This window comes from Abramis brama, assembly GCF_963993115.1.
Source record: "Abramis brama genome assembly, chromosome: 17".
Classification (NCBI taxonomy): Eukaryota; Metazoa; Chordata; class Actinopteri; order Cypriniformes; family Leuciscidae; genus Abramis; species Abramis brama.
In genome coordinates, this window is record NC_139979.1 from 8,177,178 (window position 1) to 8,192,926 (window position 15,749).

The following is a 15,749-nucleotide window of genomic DNA, read 5'->3' on the forward strand; positions in this document are numbered from 1 at the left end:
TTAGGCCTACTATAATATTACAGTATTATTTATTCATACAATAATATTATTGTAGCCTATTATTTATTTATTTAGTTATTGAGTTTTGTTTGTTTATGTGTAGAACATAGGTCTACACAGATTCAGTGTGCAGGTGTTACAGATGCTATTCAATCTCTCCATATTCCAGTGTCAGACAGGAAGAATTGAACAATTTGCAATACAACAAACTTTTATCAAACATGCAATTTATAACTTGTTGGTCCCCAACCCTATCAGCCATGACAGAACATCATGTGCCTGCTAGACACACTGACTTTGACACATGCTAATAACCATGTCGCTTAGAAGTCAACAAAACAATAATTCAAACTATGTAAGTTTTGATTCATTCATACAAAATGTCAGGACAGTATGACAACATTTTCATGAAAACATTTACTTTCATTTCATACAGCAAAGTAGCAGCAGATGTTGAATATATCTATCTTCTTGGTGGGGGGAGGGTCTAACTGTGCATGTGCAGTATGAGTGTCATCACTCTAGCTTGTTTCTGATTGGAGAAAAATGACATGTTGCAACTGTCCCTGGTCTCCCCTGCAACAGGGGTTTTCAAACTTTTTGTGTGTGTGGACCACTATTTGTAATCAAGAATTTTCGCGGACCACCTCATAATACACATAAAAAAAATATGTCTACACACAGTCCTACCTGAATTAATCTGCACCTCTAGGCTTACTAGCACAAAAACTATAACTGGTCATCATCACATCAGTACAACAGGCTTGTTAAAAGAAAGTTTACTGCACACAACGGCTGCCACATATTTTATTTATTTATTTACTCAAGCGCCCGAGGGCATAATCAGGTTCATTTGAACAACAGGCTTATTTCCATAGCAATGGAATATGAAATCTATACACTTGACAATTTAATTTAAATTTTATATCAATATTATATAGGCCTACATATTATTTTTACTCTTTATTTTTCTTATGGGAATTTCCTGGTAAAATGAAGGTAAAAAAATAATATTATTTTATATTTTATTTTGCCTTTCCACGGACCACAGTTTGGGAATGGCCGCCCTACAACAACGTTAGCACATAGGATAAGTTGGCAAGTTTGTGAACTGTGACTTTCAGAATCAGAACAACAATGTGATGTTTTAAAGAACATATAAAATCAAAAGATTGTGCGGCTGCAGTTCTCTGCTTTTCATTAGCAGTGTTGAAAACGAAAATGGCTGCCTCATATGTTTATCTTCTATTAGGCAGTTTGAGGCAGTTTATAATCAGGGTATGCAAAGTAGTTAAAACTAAGGGCATGCATTTTGAATGACAATTATGCTTTGCTATAAATGAAACACGACACGGATGCGATTCGGTTCAGTGAGAAGGTTGTGATCTATGGTTGTTATACGCTGATCAGGTAAGAATATCTATGAGAAGCTTACTGATAGATAGATTTTAGGGGTGTATAATGGTCATAAGGCCCATTAAGAAAGGCAGCGTCCTGTGGAATGTGTACTTTTGGGGGGTTGTACATTTAATAAAACTGGTAAGAATTTGAGAAAATAACGAGTAGAACTGGCAACATGATGCTTTAGTATTTTTGTGATATTATGATTGTAGCCTACCCTGTAGCCTAAACTGTTTGCCTATTTTATAATGAAGGATTTTGAAGTAGGATATTTATCATTCTCATTCATGAAAGTGCTTCTTCATGAATCTTGAAAAAATGGTTGTATAACTAAAAGAAAATCTAACGACAATAGTATTGCATTATTTACATTAATTTTTTTTATTTGTCTGCTTAAAATGACCAGTATGTCCAAAAAATGACCAAATGTTGTAGTGTTTTATGCATCAAGTGTTGATATCTGCGCGAGTTAATGTGTTTTTATGGTCTGTCGACTGTCTGTGCGCTTTGTAGGCTACATTCCATTAGATTAATTACATAATTTAAAACAAATAAAGAGAGCAATTTGAATAAATCCTTTTTAAGTTACATTTTAAAATAACATTATATATTTAATTGTCATAGTGATGGCAGATTTAAAGTTGATAGTTTAAGTTTAGTAAATGCCGAAAAAAATCATCATGCAAAATGTTGCCTTCATTTTTCCTATTTCTAAGAACACCTTATTTTTTACAATGTAGCAAAGAGTTATATATACTGAAGTGAAAACAAGTGCACCTGTAACTCTTACATCATTGATTGATGACGTTACAAAGCAAGCAGTGTAAAATGGTGTAAATTATATTGCAAAGTCATAATACCGAGACATGGGTCACATGCTCTTTCAGATCACTGACTAAAATCAGGACCGAAGTCATGCTGACTATTCTTCTGATCACGGCAATGCTTGGCCAAGGTAAGCAGTGTGTCATTTTATCCTCTTGAAGCCTAATAAAAGGCATGTTCATTTGACATGTTCCTGATATTAATAACTCTTGATTTGACAGGCCAGTCATGGGACAGCCTTGGGGTAAACTTCATCACAGCATTTCCAGAGAACATAGCCTTTTACTATCCAGATAATCCAGTGAATGCTCTCAATATCACCGCTGTCCGTGCCGACACCGTGGTGACAGTCTCCATCTCAGATAGTACCTGGACATACCAGGACACACTGCCAGCAGGAAAGCCTGTAACTGTGACCCTGCCACTAGGTATTGAGGAATACAGTTTCGTTCAAACTCTTCAGACGGTCAAAATCAGCAGCACGGAGCGCATCGTGGTGCAGTCGATCAGTCAGCGAGGAGATAGTGTACAAACTAATGTCGTTCAGCCTCTTAACAATCTCGGCACGTTTTATTCCATCCCCGCACTGAATTACAGCAAGAGATACAGCTCCTACAGGCTGGTCATTATCAATGGAGAAAATTTAAGTAATTTAATCACAATTGTAAAAAAGCCTACAAACATTACTTCCATTCTTGATCCGTACGCCGTACTTCAGCTAAAAACCGACGGGACAGAAATTGCAGTTAAATCTGATTATAGAGTAGCTGTGATGCTGACCCATCCATGTGAAGAGATCTCAGAATGCAAATGCAACATGGTGGTGAACCAACTTTATCCCGACACTCAGTGGGATAGCAGGTTCGCTGTACCCGGAATACTGAACGTTTGGCTACATCTGACGTCCTCAACGAATATCACTGCCACTGGCGGGAATATAAAATCGGGTACTTTTGAAGCCTATTCCTCAAAACTCCTGTCTCTCCCATCTTTGCAGTTAGGATCTCAGTTCATCAACACTTCTGATCCCGCTTCCCTCAGGCTTGTCAGTCCAGGCTTCATCATTGAACCAATCCCACTATCCAGGTTCTCTGCGTGCTACCTAGTAGTGCCTGTCAACTTGACAAGTGCCAAGGCCTTAGTTATAGCAGAAACGGAATACAGGGATAGTGTGTATGTAGATGGTGATTTGCTTTCATCCACTCAATGGAGCACTATCAACGATTCAGAGTACTCGTCTGTATTAGTGTCTCTTAATGACACGCATATCATTTGGCATCCGTCCACAAAGATTGCCGTGTACGTGTTTGAGAGGAGCACAACTCTTTATGGAGGGCCAGCTATATCTTTAAGCGCAAACCCAGGTAAGAAACCTATTTATTGATGGGTACGCTCATTATTGTTATTTTTGGATTGCGTATTGTATTCTTCTAACATCAACACAAAGTTTGAAATGCTTTAAAGGTTAAAGAGATAGTTCATCCAAAAATGAAAATTCTGTCATTGCTCTCCCTCAAGTCCATAATACAGTAGCCTATGTTGTTTTGGACCCCATTGACTTTCATTGCAAGGGTAAAAACAGTTCTTAAAAATATATTTCTGTTTTCTTCAGAAGAAAATCACATAGGTTCGGAATAAAATGAAGGCAAGTAAATAATGACAGAATTTTCATTTTTGGGTGAACTGTCCCTTTAAGTATGTTGAAATGGGGCTAGTTGTCACACTACCACTATGTCCAACGTTAGGCTTATTTATATTTTATTTATTTATTTATTTATTAAAGGGTTAGTTCACCCAAAAATGAAAAGATATCTTAATTTGTGTTCCCGAAGATGAGCTAAAGTCTTACGGGGTTGGAACAACATGAGGGTGAGTAATTACTGACAGAATTTTCATTTTTGGTTGAACTAACCCTTTAAGTCAGTTTCTATATAGACACACATCTTGTTATTTTTTAACTATTATTGCACAGGAAAAAAAAGATACAGTTAACTTAACACATGTTGACCCAAACCTCCCATTATTAATACATTTTTCAGCAAAATTTCAACAATTCGTGAAACAACAAATATGTATACGGTAACATACAAAAAAATCAAACATTGTTTTTCTAACAGAAATTTTAAATGATAAAATATAAAATTATAATACTATTTATAAACTGTTTATACACTTTTGTCCTAACTGAGAGCAAAGTTAAATCTTTTGTTTCAAATCTGCCATAGTTAACACTTTCCTGAATGTATACTATGTGGTTTTATTCTGTATACAATATGATGATATTTGAATCTGGAGAGGTAAAATCACAGAAATTATACTAATTTATGACAGTTTTGAGCAAAGTATTTGAAACCAACTTGCAAAAGCACTAACTAAAGAAAACACTTTGTAAAAATGGATTTTTGTCTTTAAACCTTAGTTACTGAGCGTGACAACTAGCCTATGCTAAGCCTGTACTGCTTACGTACTTACAAAGATGAGTGTTGTGCTTGTCTGCATTTAGACCCTGTTGGCTGTGGAGTGATCCCTCCTAAGTTCGACATCATCTTAACACCTCAAACCTGGCCTGAATCCCATCAACACTGTATGCTCATAAGTGACGAGCTTTTCAGTCCGAGCAATAAAGAGGCGCAAATGGAGATGGTCGACTTTCTGAATAGTGAAGGTTTAAATGAGAGGCTCTGGATCGGACTGCGCCGTAGTCTGCTCACATTAGAGTGGTATCGGCAGAAGGGTAAGGAAGTTCACAATATGACATACACGTGGTGGGGAACCGGGGAGCCACTTGCTGCTGTGGAGGGCATGTGCGCTTCAGTATTCCCAAATTCAAGCACGGGTTTCCATTGGAAAAGTGTGCCCTGCTGTGCTCAGTTGAAGTCTATATGCTACGCAAGTACTCATTACTTTCCTCTGGATTTACCCTCAAATGAGAACGCCAATAATTCTAATAGAAATGTTAAATGAGATGTATAGTAAAAACTGGCCAGCACAAAAAATTACAAAATATTTAAGGAACAAATCAGTGACATCTGAGGATAACATTTTTGTTTCTTTATATTTTACAATTCATGGCATTAAATGCCATATTGTTAATATACAAACCTACTTAAACTTCCAAAATAGTTATATTTTATGCTAGTAAATGGAACAGATTAAAGATGCTAGATCACATATAGGTAGACATGTAGTTGTTTGGTCACAAATACCTCCAGGAAGTTCCCATTGCATTGCCTTTATAACCATGAATATTGTATGTATAGATATCATGTACAATGTTCACACTTTATCTATTGGAACTTGGATTTATATGTAGTTATCAGCACTTCGTATTTCCAGTATATAGATGTATACTTTTAAAAAAAAGACATTCATTTCTTTGTACCTTGAAATTCACAGATTTCAAGGTACCAAGTCGTACAAGGTACCAATATGAAACATAAGTCTATGGTCTTTTGTTCCCAATTGTAAGTGAAATGGCTTCTCCAATAGGAAAAAAATGACAGGTTGCCCCGCCCTCACGTCAGTACACATCATCAGAGAAGAGATGACACTGCAAAGAGGGAGGGGAAGTTATTTTGACAAAAGATTACATGAATTTTAAGAAATGATGTGTGCACGGAAGTAATTTATCATAAATACGGCAATATTCAATTTAAAAATAAGAATTGTAAATTGATTTCATGGTGACTTTAAAAACCATTTCCACATAGCATCATCATGTTTGTATGTCATATTTGTATACATGTCTAGGAAGTTGTAATATTTCAATAAACATAAGCATTCAGACCTCAGACCTAGTGCATGCATCATTTAGCCTTTAATGGCATTGAGAAACTGAGTGATGACAGCATGTGTTATATGACAAATAGCTCTATGTCAGCAGCTCATTATGCAAACTAATGTGGCGACACTTAATGTGTTTTGAATGTAAAATGTGCCTGTGTTGCTGGATAAACACTCAAATGAAGATTATTTTGCTCAGAGAGTGGAAGAACTGAGGCCTTGAAGCATCAGGTAAGTCTGGTTGATACTGTATGGCATAACAGAATGTTAGATATTAATACTGAACTACATAGGCATGCTTATGAACTTTCTGTCTGTATTGCAATCATAAATTTAAGAACAGTGTGAATCAAGAAGTTTTTCATTAAGTTTTCATTAAGATTCAGTTTGAATCATTAAGTTATGTCAACATATGTTTTTACATTGCTTTAACTCATAAAAATATGTTAACCAGTTTTCAACTTTTTCAAAAGTTATTCAAGATTGAATTCATTTTTTTAAGTTAATGTAATTTTGGCTTTAGTTTTTTTTTTTTTTTTTTACAGTGCAGTTTTATATCACTCAAAGCTTTTCATCAATGCAACGTCTACATTACAGAGTTTTATTCAGTATAAATTCAATATAAATCAAATATGTTATTACTGGTTCAACCTGATTTTTAAGGTCAGTTCAGGTAGAAATATGTCCTTAAAGTCAGCTGCACAGCTTCTACAGTCCTCATCTTTCTATTTTAATCACATTCCCGCAAAATCGTGTATGTTTTGTTATTTCACATTTTGTGTGATTAACTCTCATCATTATTTTTCCTCTTGATTGTCAGATTTGTCCGATATAACACCAGTAGCTGCTCAAATCAACTGAGAACCACGGAGTAACGGTGATGCTGTCTCATCTTCTCTTCATGTCACTGGTTTGCCAGGGTAAATCATCTCTCACATTTTTACACATTTATGTTCAAAGTAGATTCGAAGTAGGACAAATAAGTAGTAATACATTAACACTTCAGCATACTAATATGTAATAAACAAGATTAACTAATATTTAAGTAATATTACATTTAGGACTGAGATTAGGTTCCTCATTAGGTAATAAATAATTACTGAATGAGATTAGCATCAATAAGAACTAATAACTAACTATGACATATTATAAAGAATGACTAATTAATTACTAGTCAACATTAACGTGTCTGAGATGTGAGCAATAGTCTTTTTTTACTCTCAATGTGGTCGTAAAATGCATCACTAAATACTCAAGTGTTACTAGTCACTCTTCAAGAACTACTAGTGATCTTTTTTACTTTAAAATAATGGTCCAGAATGATTACTAGTAGTGACTAGGTGATGCATTTTATGACTATATTCAGTGTAAAAAAGATCATTGATTACGTCTCAGACACATAAGTGTCTGTAAAAGAGTGCAGAGTGATTGTAGGAAATCCAGAATTGAAGGAAATCGTAATTGTGGGAATGTTATATCATCTAACAAAGAACTCTAAACTGACGATTTGACAGGGCTGTCAGTGGAGAGCTATGGAAAAGACTTCATCACGGCATTCCCGGAGAATATTGGCAACTACCATCCACGAGAGTCCTCCAACACGCTCCAAATTACTGCTTTCCTCAGCGACACCACCGTCTGGATCACCATCAACTACACAAACGTATATAATGAAAAGCTACAATCTGGGCAGACTAAAGTTGTACATTTTCCCAAGTATGTCGAGCAATATCGGTTTACACGCTCCTTTAATTCCGTCAGAATCAGTAGCAGCAAATTGATCGTGGTTCGTTGGATCAGTCAGCGAGGCGACAGCGTGCAGTCTAATTTCGTTCAACCTGTAAAGAATCTCGGAAAACTGTATTCAATCCCCTTCATCAATTACAATCAGATGCTGGCATCCTTGTACAACACAGAGGAACTGTTAGCTCTGAACAACTGGAGATGCATCATTATCAATGCTGGGAACATCATGAGCGACATCTCCATCCAAACAGTTGGCATGAATGCTCAACAAGCCTTTAACTTTACCCTCAGCCCGTACGAACTTTACCAGTTCAAAACCAACGGCTCAGAGATTAAAGTGTACTCTAGCAACACCGTGGCTGTGCTGTTGACCCATCCGTGCGCTGAGACTACCCGGTGTGATTGCAACATGGTGATGAACCACGTTCTCCCTGAAAATCTGTGGGGTCAGACTTTTGTTGTGCCGTCGGTGAAGAACCTGAATTCAACTTGGCTGCAAGTGACATCCAAAACAAATGTCACGCTCAGAGGTCAGAATATAACGATTCTAGCCTCAAATTCTTCAGATCTAATTACCTTCCCGTACCTCAAAAGTGGACCTCAGCTCATCACTGCATCAAACTATGCGTCCATCAGGCTTATCAGTCCAGGCCTCGTCTTAGAACTCATGCCAGAGAGCATGTTTGCTGCCTGTTACCTGCTGCAGATGAACTCAACAGGAGCTGAGGCCTTGATCATAGCTGAAACAGCCAGTAGAGGTGATGTGTATGTAGACGGCAATTTGCTTTCATCCACTGACTGGAAAACCGTTGCCAATTCAAACTACTCTTCGGTATCAGTGTCGCTTAGTGGCACGCATATCATCTGGCATCCAGCCTCCAGGATCGGAGTGTACATGTTTCAGAGAATGGAGAGTGGAATTCCTTACGGAGGCCCAGCTGTGATCTTAAATGAAGATCCAGGTAAAGTGATACCTTTCTTATCCTAGAGTGAATGTGATCATGACTTTGACTGATTAGAGTCAACATGAAATGTTTTTTTTTACAACCTATTTGACTTCTGAAATGTTACGTAATTCTGAAGAAAAAATTGTACGGCAGAATTTTATTTAATTTAATTGATCAAATCAGGAATTGGTTTGTGATTGGATCGCTTTAGTGATCAGCAAAATCTGGATGCTATCATCTGGATGTTTGAATAACACGTGACATGAAACTGGATTCAGACACAATATGTTTTATATATATTTATATATTTATTTATTTACAATGCATAGTATAATTATACTACTTTTATACACAACCGTGCAAAAGTTTGGGGTTAGTACGATTTTTATTTTTGAAATAAATCGATACTTTTATTCAGCAAGGATGCATTAAATTGATCAAAAGGGACTTAAAAAAAATGTTTTATTTAAATAAATATCCTGAAAACAAAATGTATCATGGTTTACACAAAAATATTACGCAGCATAACTGTTTTCAACATTGATAATAATAAAAAGAAATGTTTCTTGAGCAGCAAATCAGCATATTAGAATGATTTCTGAAGGATCATGTGACACTGAAGGCTGGAGAAAATGCTTAAAATTCAGCTTTGCCCTCACAGGAGTAGATTACATTTTCAAATAGAAGATAGTTATTTTAAATATATCTTATATCAATAATATTTCACAATTTTACGTTTTTACTGTATTTAATCAAATGGCCTTCCTGTAGCTCAAACAGTAGCACGGTGGCGGTCATGGGTTTCGATTCCCAGGGAAAGCAAGAACTGATAAGAATGTAAATGTGTACCTTGAAATGCAATATAAGTTGCTTTGGATAAAAGCGTCTGCCAAATGCATAAATGTAAATGTAAATAAATTCACCCTTGGTGAGCATAATAAAGTTCTTTTAGAAACATAAAAAAAATCTAACAGAAGTTTTTAGAGCTTGACAGTAAAAATCAGTCTTCTTTCATCATATAGAAAATATAATCAGATAATCTTCAAACAAAATGTGTTCCTATTGTTTTCTTATGTAAATGCATCACAAATTTTCCTATAACATGCACAGATGAATAATGCAAAATTGAGTTTTAAAGTAATTGACTAATATATCATCCTACTTGAAGTTACATTAAAGTATGAATGAAATCAAAATTCCCAGTGATTACTGAAAACGTCACTGTATGTTTGAATGCACATAGATCGTGATGGCTGTATGGCAGTTCCTGCACTATATAACAGCACTACTGATGTCATGACGTGGGCCGAGTCCCTCGAATACTGCTTAAATGCAACTTTACAGCTGAGCACACCAAGCAGCGCAAGTGCCCAAAGGGAGATGACCAGCTTTCTGCAAAATGACGGCGGTCCCATGTACTGGATCGGGCTGCGGCGCAGTCTGCTCACATTTGAGTGGTACTGGAAGAACGGCAATAACAGCGAATACAGCGTGAACTACACGAAGTGGGCCGATGGGTATCAAGAGAACCCCAGGAAATCTTTGTGCGCTTCTGTGTCGCAGGACTCCAACAATGATTTCTCCTGGAAGAGTGCGCCCTGTTGCTCTAAGATGAGGCCCGTCTGCTACAAAAAGGCCCTATACTTCAGTGATTTGACCTTTGATAAACTAGATGATCATTTTTACTTCGTTAACCAAAAGGTCTGTCCTTTACATCCAAATTGTTTTCAAAATGATCAAATGATCTCCAGATCTCCAGAATCAAAATTTTAATCATGGTCTAATGACTAATCTAATTTCTCAATAATACAAAACCTTTTACTATTACATGTCTGTTCATTTATTTTGTTCTTTTGTTGTTTTTATGCATAATATAAAGTCATTTTAACACTTTTTGTTTTCAACATTAAAATATGTGGATCTTTTGAAAACGCAATAAAATAATATGCTATTGTCCATGATAGTTAATGAAATATTTGATGGCTTACTGTTATTGCACAAACTGAATAATCTCTCAAGCTGGACAACTGTAAAAACTGTTGTAATGTCAGATGTAATGTAGGGTGATCTAAAGTGCAGGCACCTAAAGTGATTTAATTTACCTAATTTACAAATTCAATTGTTTTCAATAAATTAGCTTTTAATTCATAATTTGTGTCTTCCCCTTTATTGTGTTCTACCCCTGTGGGACGAAATGTGTTTTTTTAGTATTTGTCATTTATCAGTGTAGCCATAATCCAAGTTTACATTCTAAAATGTTTTTATCTAATCTATATGTTTATCATAAATGTGAATTGTTAACATCACGTGAGTGAATTTGTGCCGTACAGTGTTGTTTTTATCAGTAATGCTACGTTTGCCTGTGTCTATTCTGTAAACAACCGTGGCGAAACGATTGTAATAACAATTGGAAACATGTTTTTAAATGCTCTTGAGCAAATCTGGTGGATGTACGGTATGGCATTTTAGGAATTTAGTAGCATGATTTTGCATTGTGAAGGTCATTATGTCAAATGAAGCATGTGTATAAGTCAATTGCGTAGCCAGGATCCTATGCAAATCTGAGAGAAAAACAAGCATTTTGAAAGTCAAATGTGTTTTAACTAAAATAAGGGCAAAGAGGTGATTCTTAGAGAGGAGAACAGTGCTGACCAAGACATCTGGTAAGAGTTTTTGCTATAATTGAGTCTCTGCAACGAAATACATATTTACCTTTGTATGAAATGCAGAGAAAATCTAAAGACATATAGGCATTTTTTTTGTTGTTTCTTGTCTTTTACTTGGATGATATTTGATTGTTTTAACTTTTTTGACAATCTATGGATTTTAGAATTTTTTGTCATCAGTTTAATTCAGTTTGTTCTAATTAGTTGCTTTGTGACGGGATTCTGTGTTGCATGCATTTAAAAACCTTCAATACATTAATGTGTGCCAAAACATAATTTACAATCAATTTTTGTTATTCTTCTTAGTTTTTGTCTTTTCTTCCAGCAAGTTAAAGCCATAATCATGCTTGTTGTTCTGCTGATCGCATCAATGTTTTGCCAAGGTAAGGGAAGCTCTTTTACTATCTCCTATGTCTGTGGTTTGTAATATTAATTTACTGATGATTTTCTGATCTGGTTTCTCCCAGATTGGGCAGTTTCTGTTGTACTCTTCAATACCACCTGAAAATGTTTTATGAGCTGCTGTTTTTAAGTTATTTGGAATGCAATACAGCTCATGTACAATGAATATTTTTTTTATTTAAGGTCTTACAGTAGTGAGCTATGGAGACAACTTCATCACTGCCTTTCCAGAGAACCTAGGTTTCTTCTATCCGTGGTCTCCCTGGAACTATCTAAAAGTCACGGCCCTTTATAACGACACTACATTCACAGTCTTCTACAACAACACACAGAAAAACATACAAATCCCGCAGTCAGGGCAGACCATGGATGTGAAGTTTACAGATTCTGCTGAAGTAAATAAGCTAGGCTCTTTAATCTTACCTGTCAGAGTTACCAGTAACAAAAACATCACAGTGGTTTCTCTAAGTCAGCGGGCATCAAGCATCCAGACCACTGTCGTCCAGCCCACGGTAAATCTCGGTACAGACTATATGATCCCTCTGTTGGATTACCCAGGGTATCTTGAATCCTTCAACCTTCCTAGGCTTGTCAGTACAACCATGAGATACAACTCATTCAAGTTACTCATTATCAATGCGGTGGACAGTCAAAACACCATCACCATAGTCAAGCAAACATCAACAGATGTTCAAGAAGAGACGTTCAGTATCGATTCTTACCAGCTGGTCCAGCTTCAGACCAACAGTTCCGTGCTGAGGGTCAGATCTAGCAAAGAAGTAGCTGTGATATTCACCCACCCGTGTGTTGAGACTGCAGACTGTAACTGTAACATGGTAATGAATCAGATTCTTCCCACAAAGTTTCAGGGTCAGAGCTTTATCGTACCATCCATCTTCAATGTGGACGAGACCCAGTTACTTGTGCTGTCAGAAAACTCACCTTCACTCTTTCACGATGGTAGCCAGTTAGAAGCTAATTCCTCAGATCTTCTGCCGTTTTCAAACCTGAAGACATCTCAACTGGTAAATGCTTCGGACAGAGTGTCCCTCAGACTTGTCAGTCCGGGCCTCATTGTGGAGTTGATCCCAGACACCATGTTTTTTGCTTGCTACCTGCTGCAGTTTAATTCACAAAATGGCAGGGCTGTGGTGATAGCTGAAACAGACAGCAAAGATGATGTGCGCACACATAAAGGTTTGCTTTCAGCATCTAAATGGACTGAAATTGCCGGCACAAAGTACTCTTCGACTGAAGTAACTATTACAGACCGAAGTGCCACAATTTGGCATCCAACCTCAAAGATTGCTGTATATATGTTTGAATATATGTATGCGAAAATAGTTTTTGGAGGCCCAGCTATTCCCATCAATGAAAAACCAGGTAAAAAAAATCTATCTATCTATCTAGATAAACTTTTCTTTTTTAGCTAAAATTACTGTATGATGTTAATTCTACTTCCTTTCATTCAAATTTGATTAGCAATTCTGGGTAACAGAATGGTCTTCTCTTTAAAATACTGATCCAAATGATTAGTAGTTCTTTTAGAAGGATGTCTTAACGCTTGAGTCATTACTATCTAAAACCTTACAAAAAACTCAAACGCTGAATGATGGCAGTCATTACTAGAGAGCTTTCATGTTTTTCACTTTAGAATACTGATCCAAATAATTAGTCATTCCTTCTGAAGGATTTGGTAATACTTGAGTCACCATGATCTTCACTTTAGAATTAATTACGTTATGCTAATAGTGAACTACCACATTCGACTAAGCACTATTACTAATTAATTAATCAGAGTTCCCTTGTTAGTTAATATTTACTAAGTTAATAGTGTGTCACTCATTTGTTCCTGTGTAGTTCTTCATTAATGACGGAACAGTATTCTAAAGTGCTACCCAATTCTGAATCCTGTTTGGTACCTCAATTCAATTTCAGGAACTGAATTAATAGAATAATAATAAAAAAGAAACATTCTCAATTCAATTCTGAATGGTGCACATCCCCAACTTCAAGGCATGTAATTGTGAAGGTAAAAATGTTCATTTATTTATGCATTCAGATCTTCATGGCTGTGTGTTGGTTCCTGGAGCATTTGCAGTTGGACCTGACCCTCTGAATTGGACGAAGTCGCTTGAGTACTGCATGAATAATGGAAAACATTTTGCCTGTCCTGTAAGCAAAGCTGTCCTGAAGGACATGGCTGATAACCTGACCACGGAGGACGGGACGGGCTGGATCGGTCTCCGCCGCAGTCTACTAACTACAGAGTGGTACTGGCTGGAGGAGTATGAACCCAGTGTCAGTTACGTCCACTGGGATGATGGGCAACCGTTGGACTTTTTGAAGGGCTTATGTGCTTCAATGTCCCTGGACCCTAAAAATGATTTCAAATGGCAGAGTGCACGCTGCTGTGAAAGAAAGAAGCCTGTCTGCTATAAAAGGCCAGTATGCCTCAATCCTTCACAAAATTTGTTTCCAAACTATATTCCTTACGTTTAGTGCTTGTTATAATGCTATTCTTCTTTAGGCTCATTAACTTTATATTTGTATCACCACCTGCATATCTGAGCTGTATTTTAAAATAAATGTCATTTGTCTTTATATTAGATTTATTTTAGACGGATAATACAATTAAATAAGGTTAATGACTTTAAGCAGTTAAAGTCAAATGACATAATTTGACTTAAAGTCAAATGATGTCAAGCAGTTGCGTTGATACCATGAATGTATGGAAATGTTTTAAACATTCAAACAGATGGATCCTGAATTATGTTTTCAACTTAGCTTAGACATCAACTCAAATGGAAGCAGGAAATAAATCCTGGAGTTATTAATGCAACCTCAACAATAAAATGAATATAATTAAAATTCTATAAAGCATGATATTTGGTATCAGTCATGAGTTATGCATTATGCTTTTTTAAAAATGTATGCAGTCCTTATTTGTGCCTTATTAAATATTAATTCACCACTTTCTATGGTATCATCTGCTGATTTAATGCTCAAAATGTAGTATAGAGACTGATAAACATATCTAGTAAAACATTTAGTGACCAATATAATCCACTTTGTGTACAGTAGCAAGTTGCTGTATCAATGAAAATCTGTAAATATCACTGTGTGCAAACAGAGTCTCAGGCCTGATGTGAACTGAATCTGACTCTGCAGGACTACATGAAACAAATGTATAGCTGGGCGAGCTTAATAGCTCTAATCTCACCCTGTAGGAACCATTAATCAGCCTATTTATGACAATTCATCCCTTATGGCATTGTTCTGTATGTTTGAGCCTCGAAAACTATATGATTTAAAGAAATCTCTATTATTTGATTAAATAAATAAATATGCTTTCATAAAGCACAGCATACCAAACATTCTCTAGAATGTTATAGTCTCTAGAGCCAAATTAATGTGTGTGTTGAGTGCTTTTTGTAGGTGCAAATTCTCTTTAACCAAGGCTGGATAGATGAGGGTATTTACTACCCACAGCAATAACTTGTCGGAATGTAAAACAACTATATGTCATAGCTACTGTACATTCAGGCTATTGTCAGCAGAGATGCTATAGTGAAGCAAACATTGACAAGCACTCAAGAGAAGATCAAGTCTGTCCAGCTTCAGATTAATGGTTCAATGGAATGGATGCTATGATCAACATTATCGCAAGACCGTCTTTATTAGTACCCGAGGGTAACCAGATAGGGTAACCAAACAGTTGATGGGCCCCATTGACTTAAAAGATACTATGGAAGTCAATGAGGCCCATCAACTGGTTACCAACATTCCTCTAAATATCATCTTTTGTGTTCAGCAGAAGAAAGAAATGCATACAGGTTTGGAACAACTTGAGGGTGAGTAAATGATGACAGAATTTGCACCCAAAATTTGTGGGTGAACTATCCCTTTAAAGGGGTGGTTGAATATGATTTCACTTTTCTAACTTTGTAAGCATAAACAACATCTGCAAAGTTACAAC

The 15,749-nt window shown here is 36.3% G+C and overlaps 3 protein-coding genes across 3 annotated transcripts; all 3 read left to right on the forward strand.

The window, feature by feature from the left end:
• The first annotated feature begins 1,351 nt into the window (after positions 1–1,351).
• Positions 1,352–5,930, forward strand: LOC311066637 (IgGFc-binding protein). Its single transcript, XM_084087918.1, has 4 exons — positions 1,352–1,410; positions 2,289–2,356; positions 2,448–3,590; positions 4,730–5,930. The coding sequence occupies exons 2-4, from the start codon at positions 2,317–2,319 to the stop codon at positions 5,188–5,190; spliced, it is 1,644 nt and encodes a 547-aa protein (XP_083944044.1). The 5' UTR covers positions 1,352–1,410; positions 2,289–2,316; the 3' UTR covers positions 5,191–5,930.
• A 130-nt stretch (positions 5,931–6,060) lies between these two features.
• LOC311066636 (IgGFc-binding protein) lies at positions 6,061–10,851 on the forward strand. Its single transcript, XM_084087917.1, has 4 exons — positions 6,061–6,240; positions 6,830–6,929; positions 7,524–8,717; positions 9,946–10,851. The coding sequence occupies exons 2-4, from the start codon at positions 6,890–6,892 to the stop codon at positions 10,473–10,475; spliced, it is 1,764 nt and encodes a 587-aa protein (XP_083944043.1). The 5' UTR covers positions 6,061–6,240; positions 6,830–6,889; the 3' UTR covers positions 10,476–10,851.
• A 483-nt stretch (positions 10,852–11,334) lies between these two features.
• Positions 11,335–14,749, forward strand: LOC311067225 (IgGFc-binding protein). The gene is made up of 4 exons (XM_084088947.1): positions 11,335–11,365; positions 11,694–11,751; positions 11,954–13,153; positions 13,833–14,749. The coding sequence occupies exons 2-4, from the start codon at positions 11,712–11,714 to the stop codon at positions 14,270–14,272; spliced, it is 1,680 nt and encodes a 559-aa protein (XP_083945073.1). The 5' UTR covers positions 11,335–11,365; positions 11,694–11,711; the 3' UTR covers positions 14,273–14,749.
• The last annotated feature ends 1,000 nt before the right edge of the window (positions 14,750–15,749 follow it).

Coding starts and splice junctions, on each gene's coding strand:
- LOC311067225 (XM_084088947.1), top strand. CDS start 11,712: ATGCTTGTTGTTCTGCTGATCGCATCAATGTTTTGCCAAG. Junction 11,752..11,953: donor CGCATCAATGTTTTGCCAAG/GTAAGGGAAGCT, acceptor TTTTTATTTAAG/GTCTTACAGTAGTGAGCTAT. Junction 13,154..13,832: donor TCCCATCAATGAAAAACCAG/GTAAAAAAAATC, acceptor TTATGCATTCAG/ATCTTCATGGCTGTGTGTTG.
- LOC311066637 (XM_084087918.1), top strand. CDS start 2,317: ATGCTGACTATTCTTCTGATCACGGCAATGCTTGGCCAAG. Junction 2,357..2,447: donor CACGGCAATGCTTGGCCAAG/GTAAGCAGTGTG, acceptor TTGATTTGACAG/GCCAGTCATGGGACAGCCTT. Junction 3,591..4,729: donor ATCTTTAAGCGCAAACCCAG/GTAAGAAACCTA, acceptor GTCTGCATTTAG/ACCCTGTTGGCTGTGGAGTG.
- LOC311066636 (XM_084087917.1), top strand. CDS start 6,890: ATGCTGTCTCATCTTCTCTTCATGTCACTGGTTTGCCAGG. Junction 6,930..7,523: donor CATGTCACTGGTTTGCCAGG/GTAAATCATCTC, acceptor ACGATTTGACAG/GGCTGTCAGTGGAGAGCTAT. Junction 8,718..9,945: donor GATCTTAAATGAAGATCCAG/GTAAAGTGATAC, acceptor GAATGCACATAG/ATCGTGATGGCTGTATGGCA.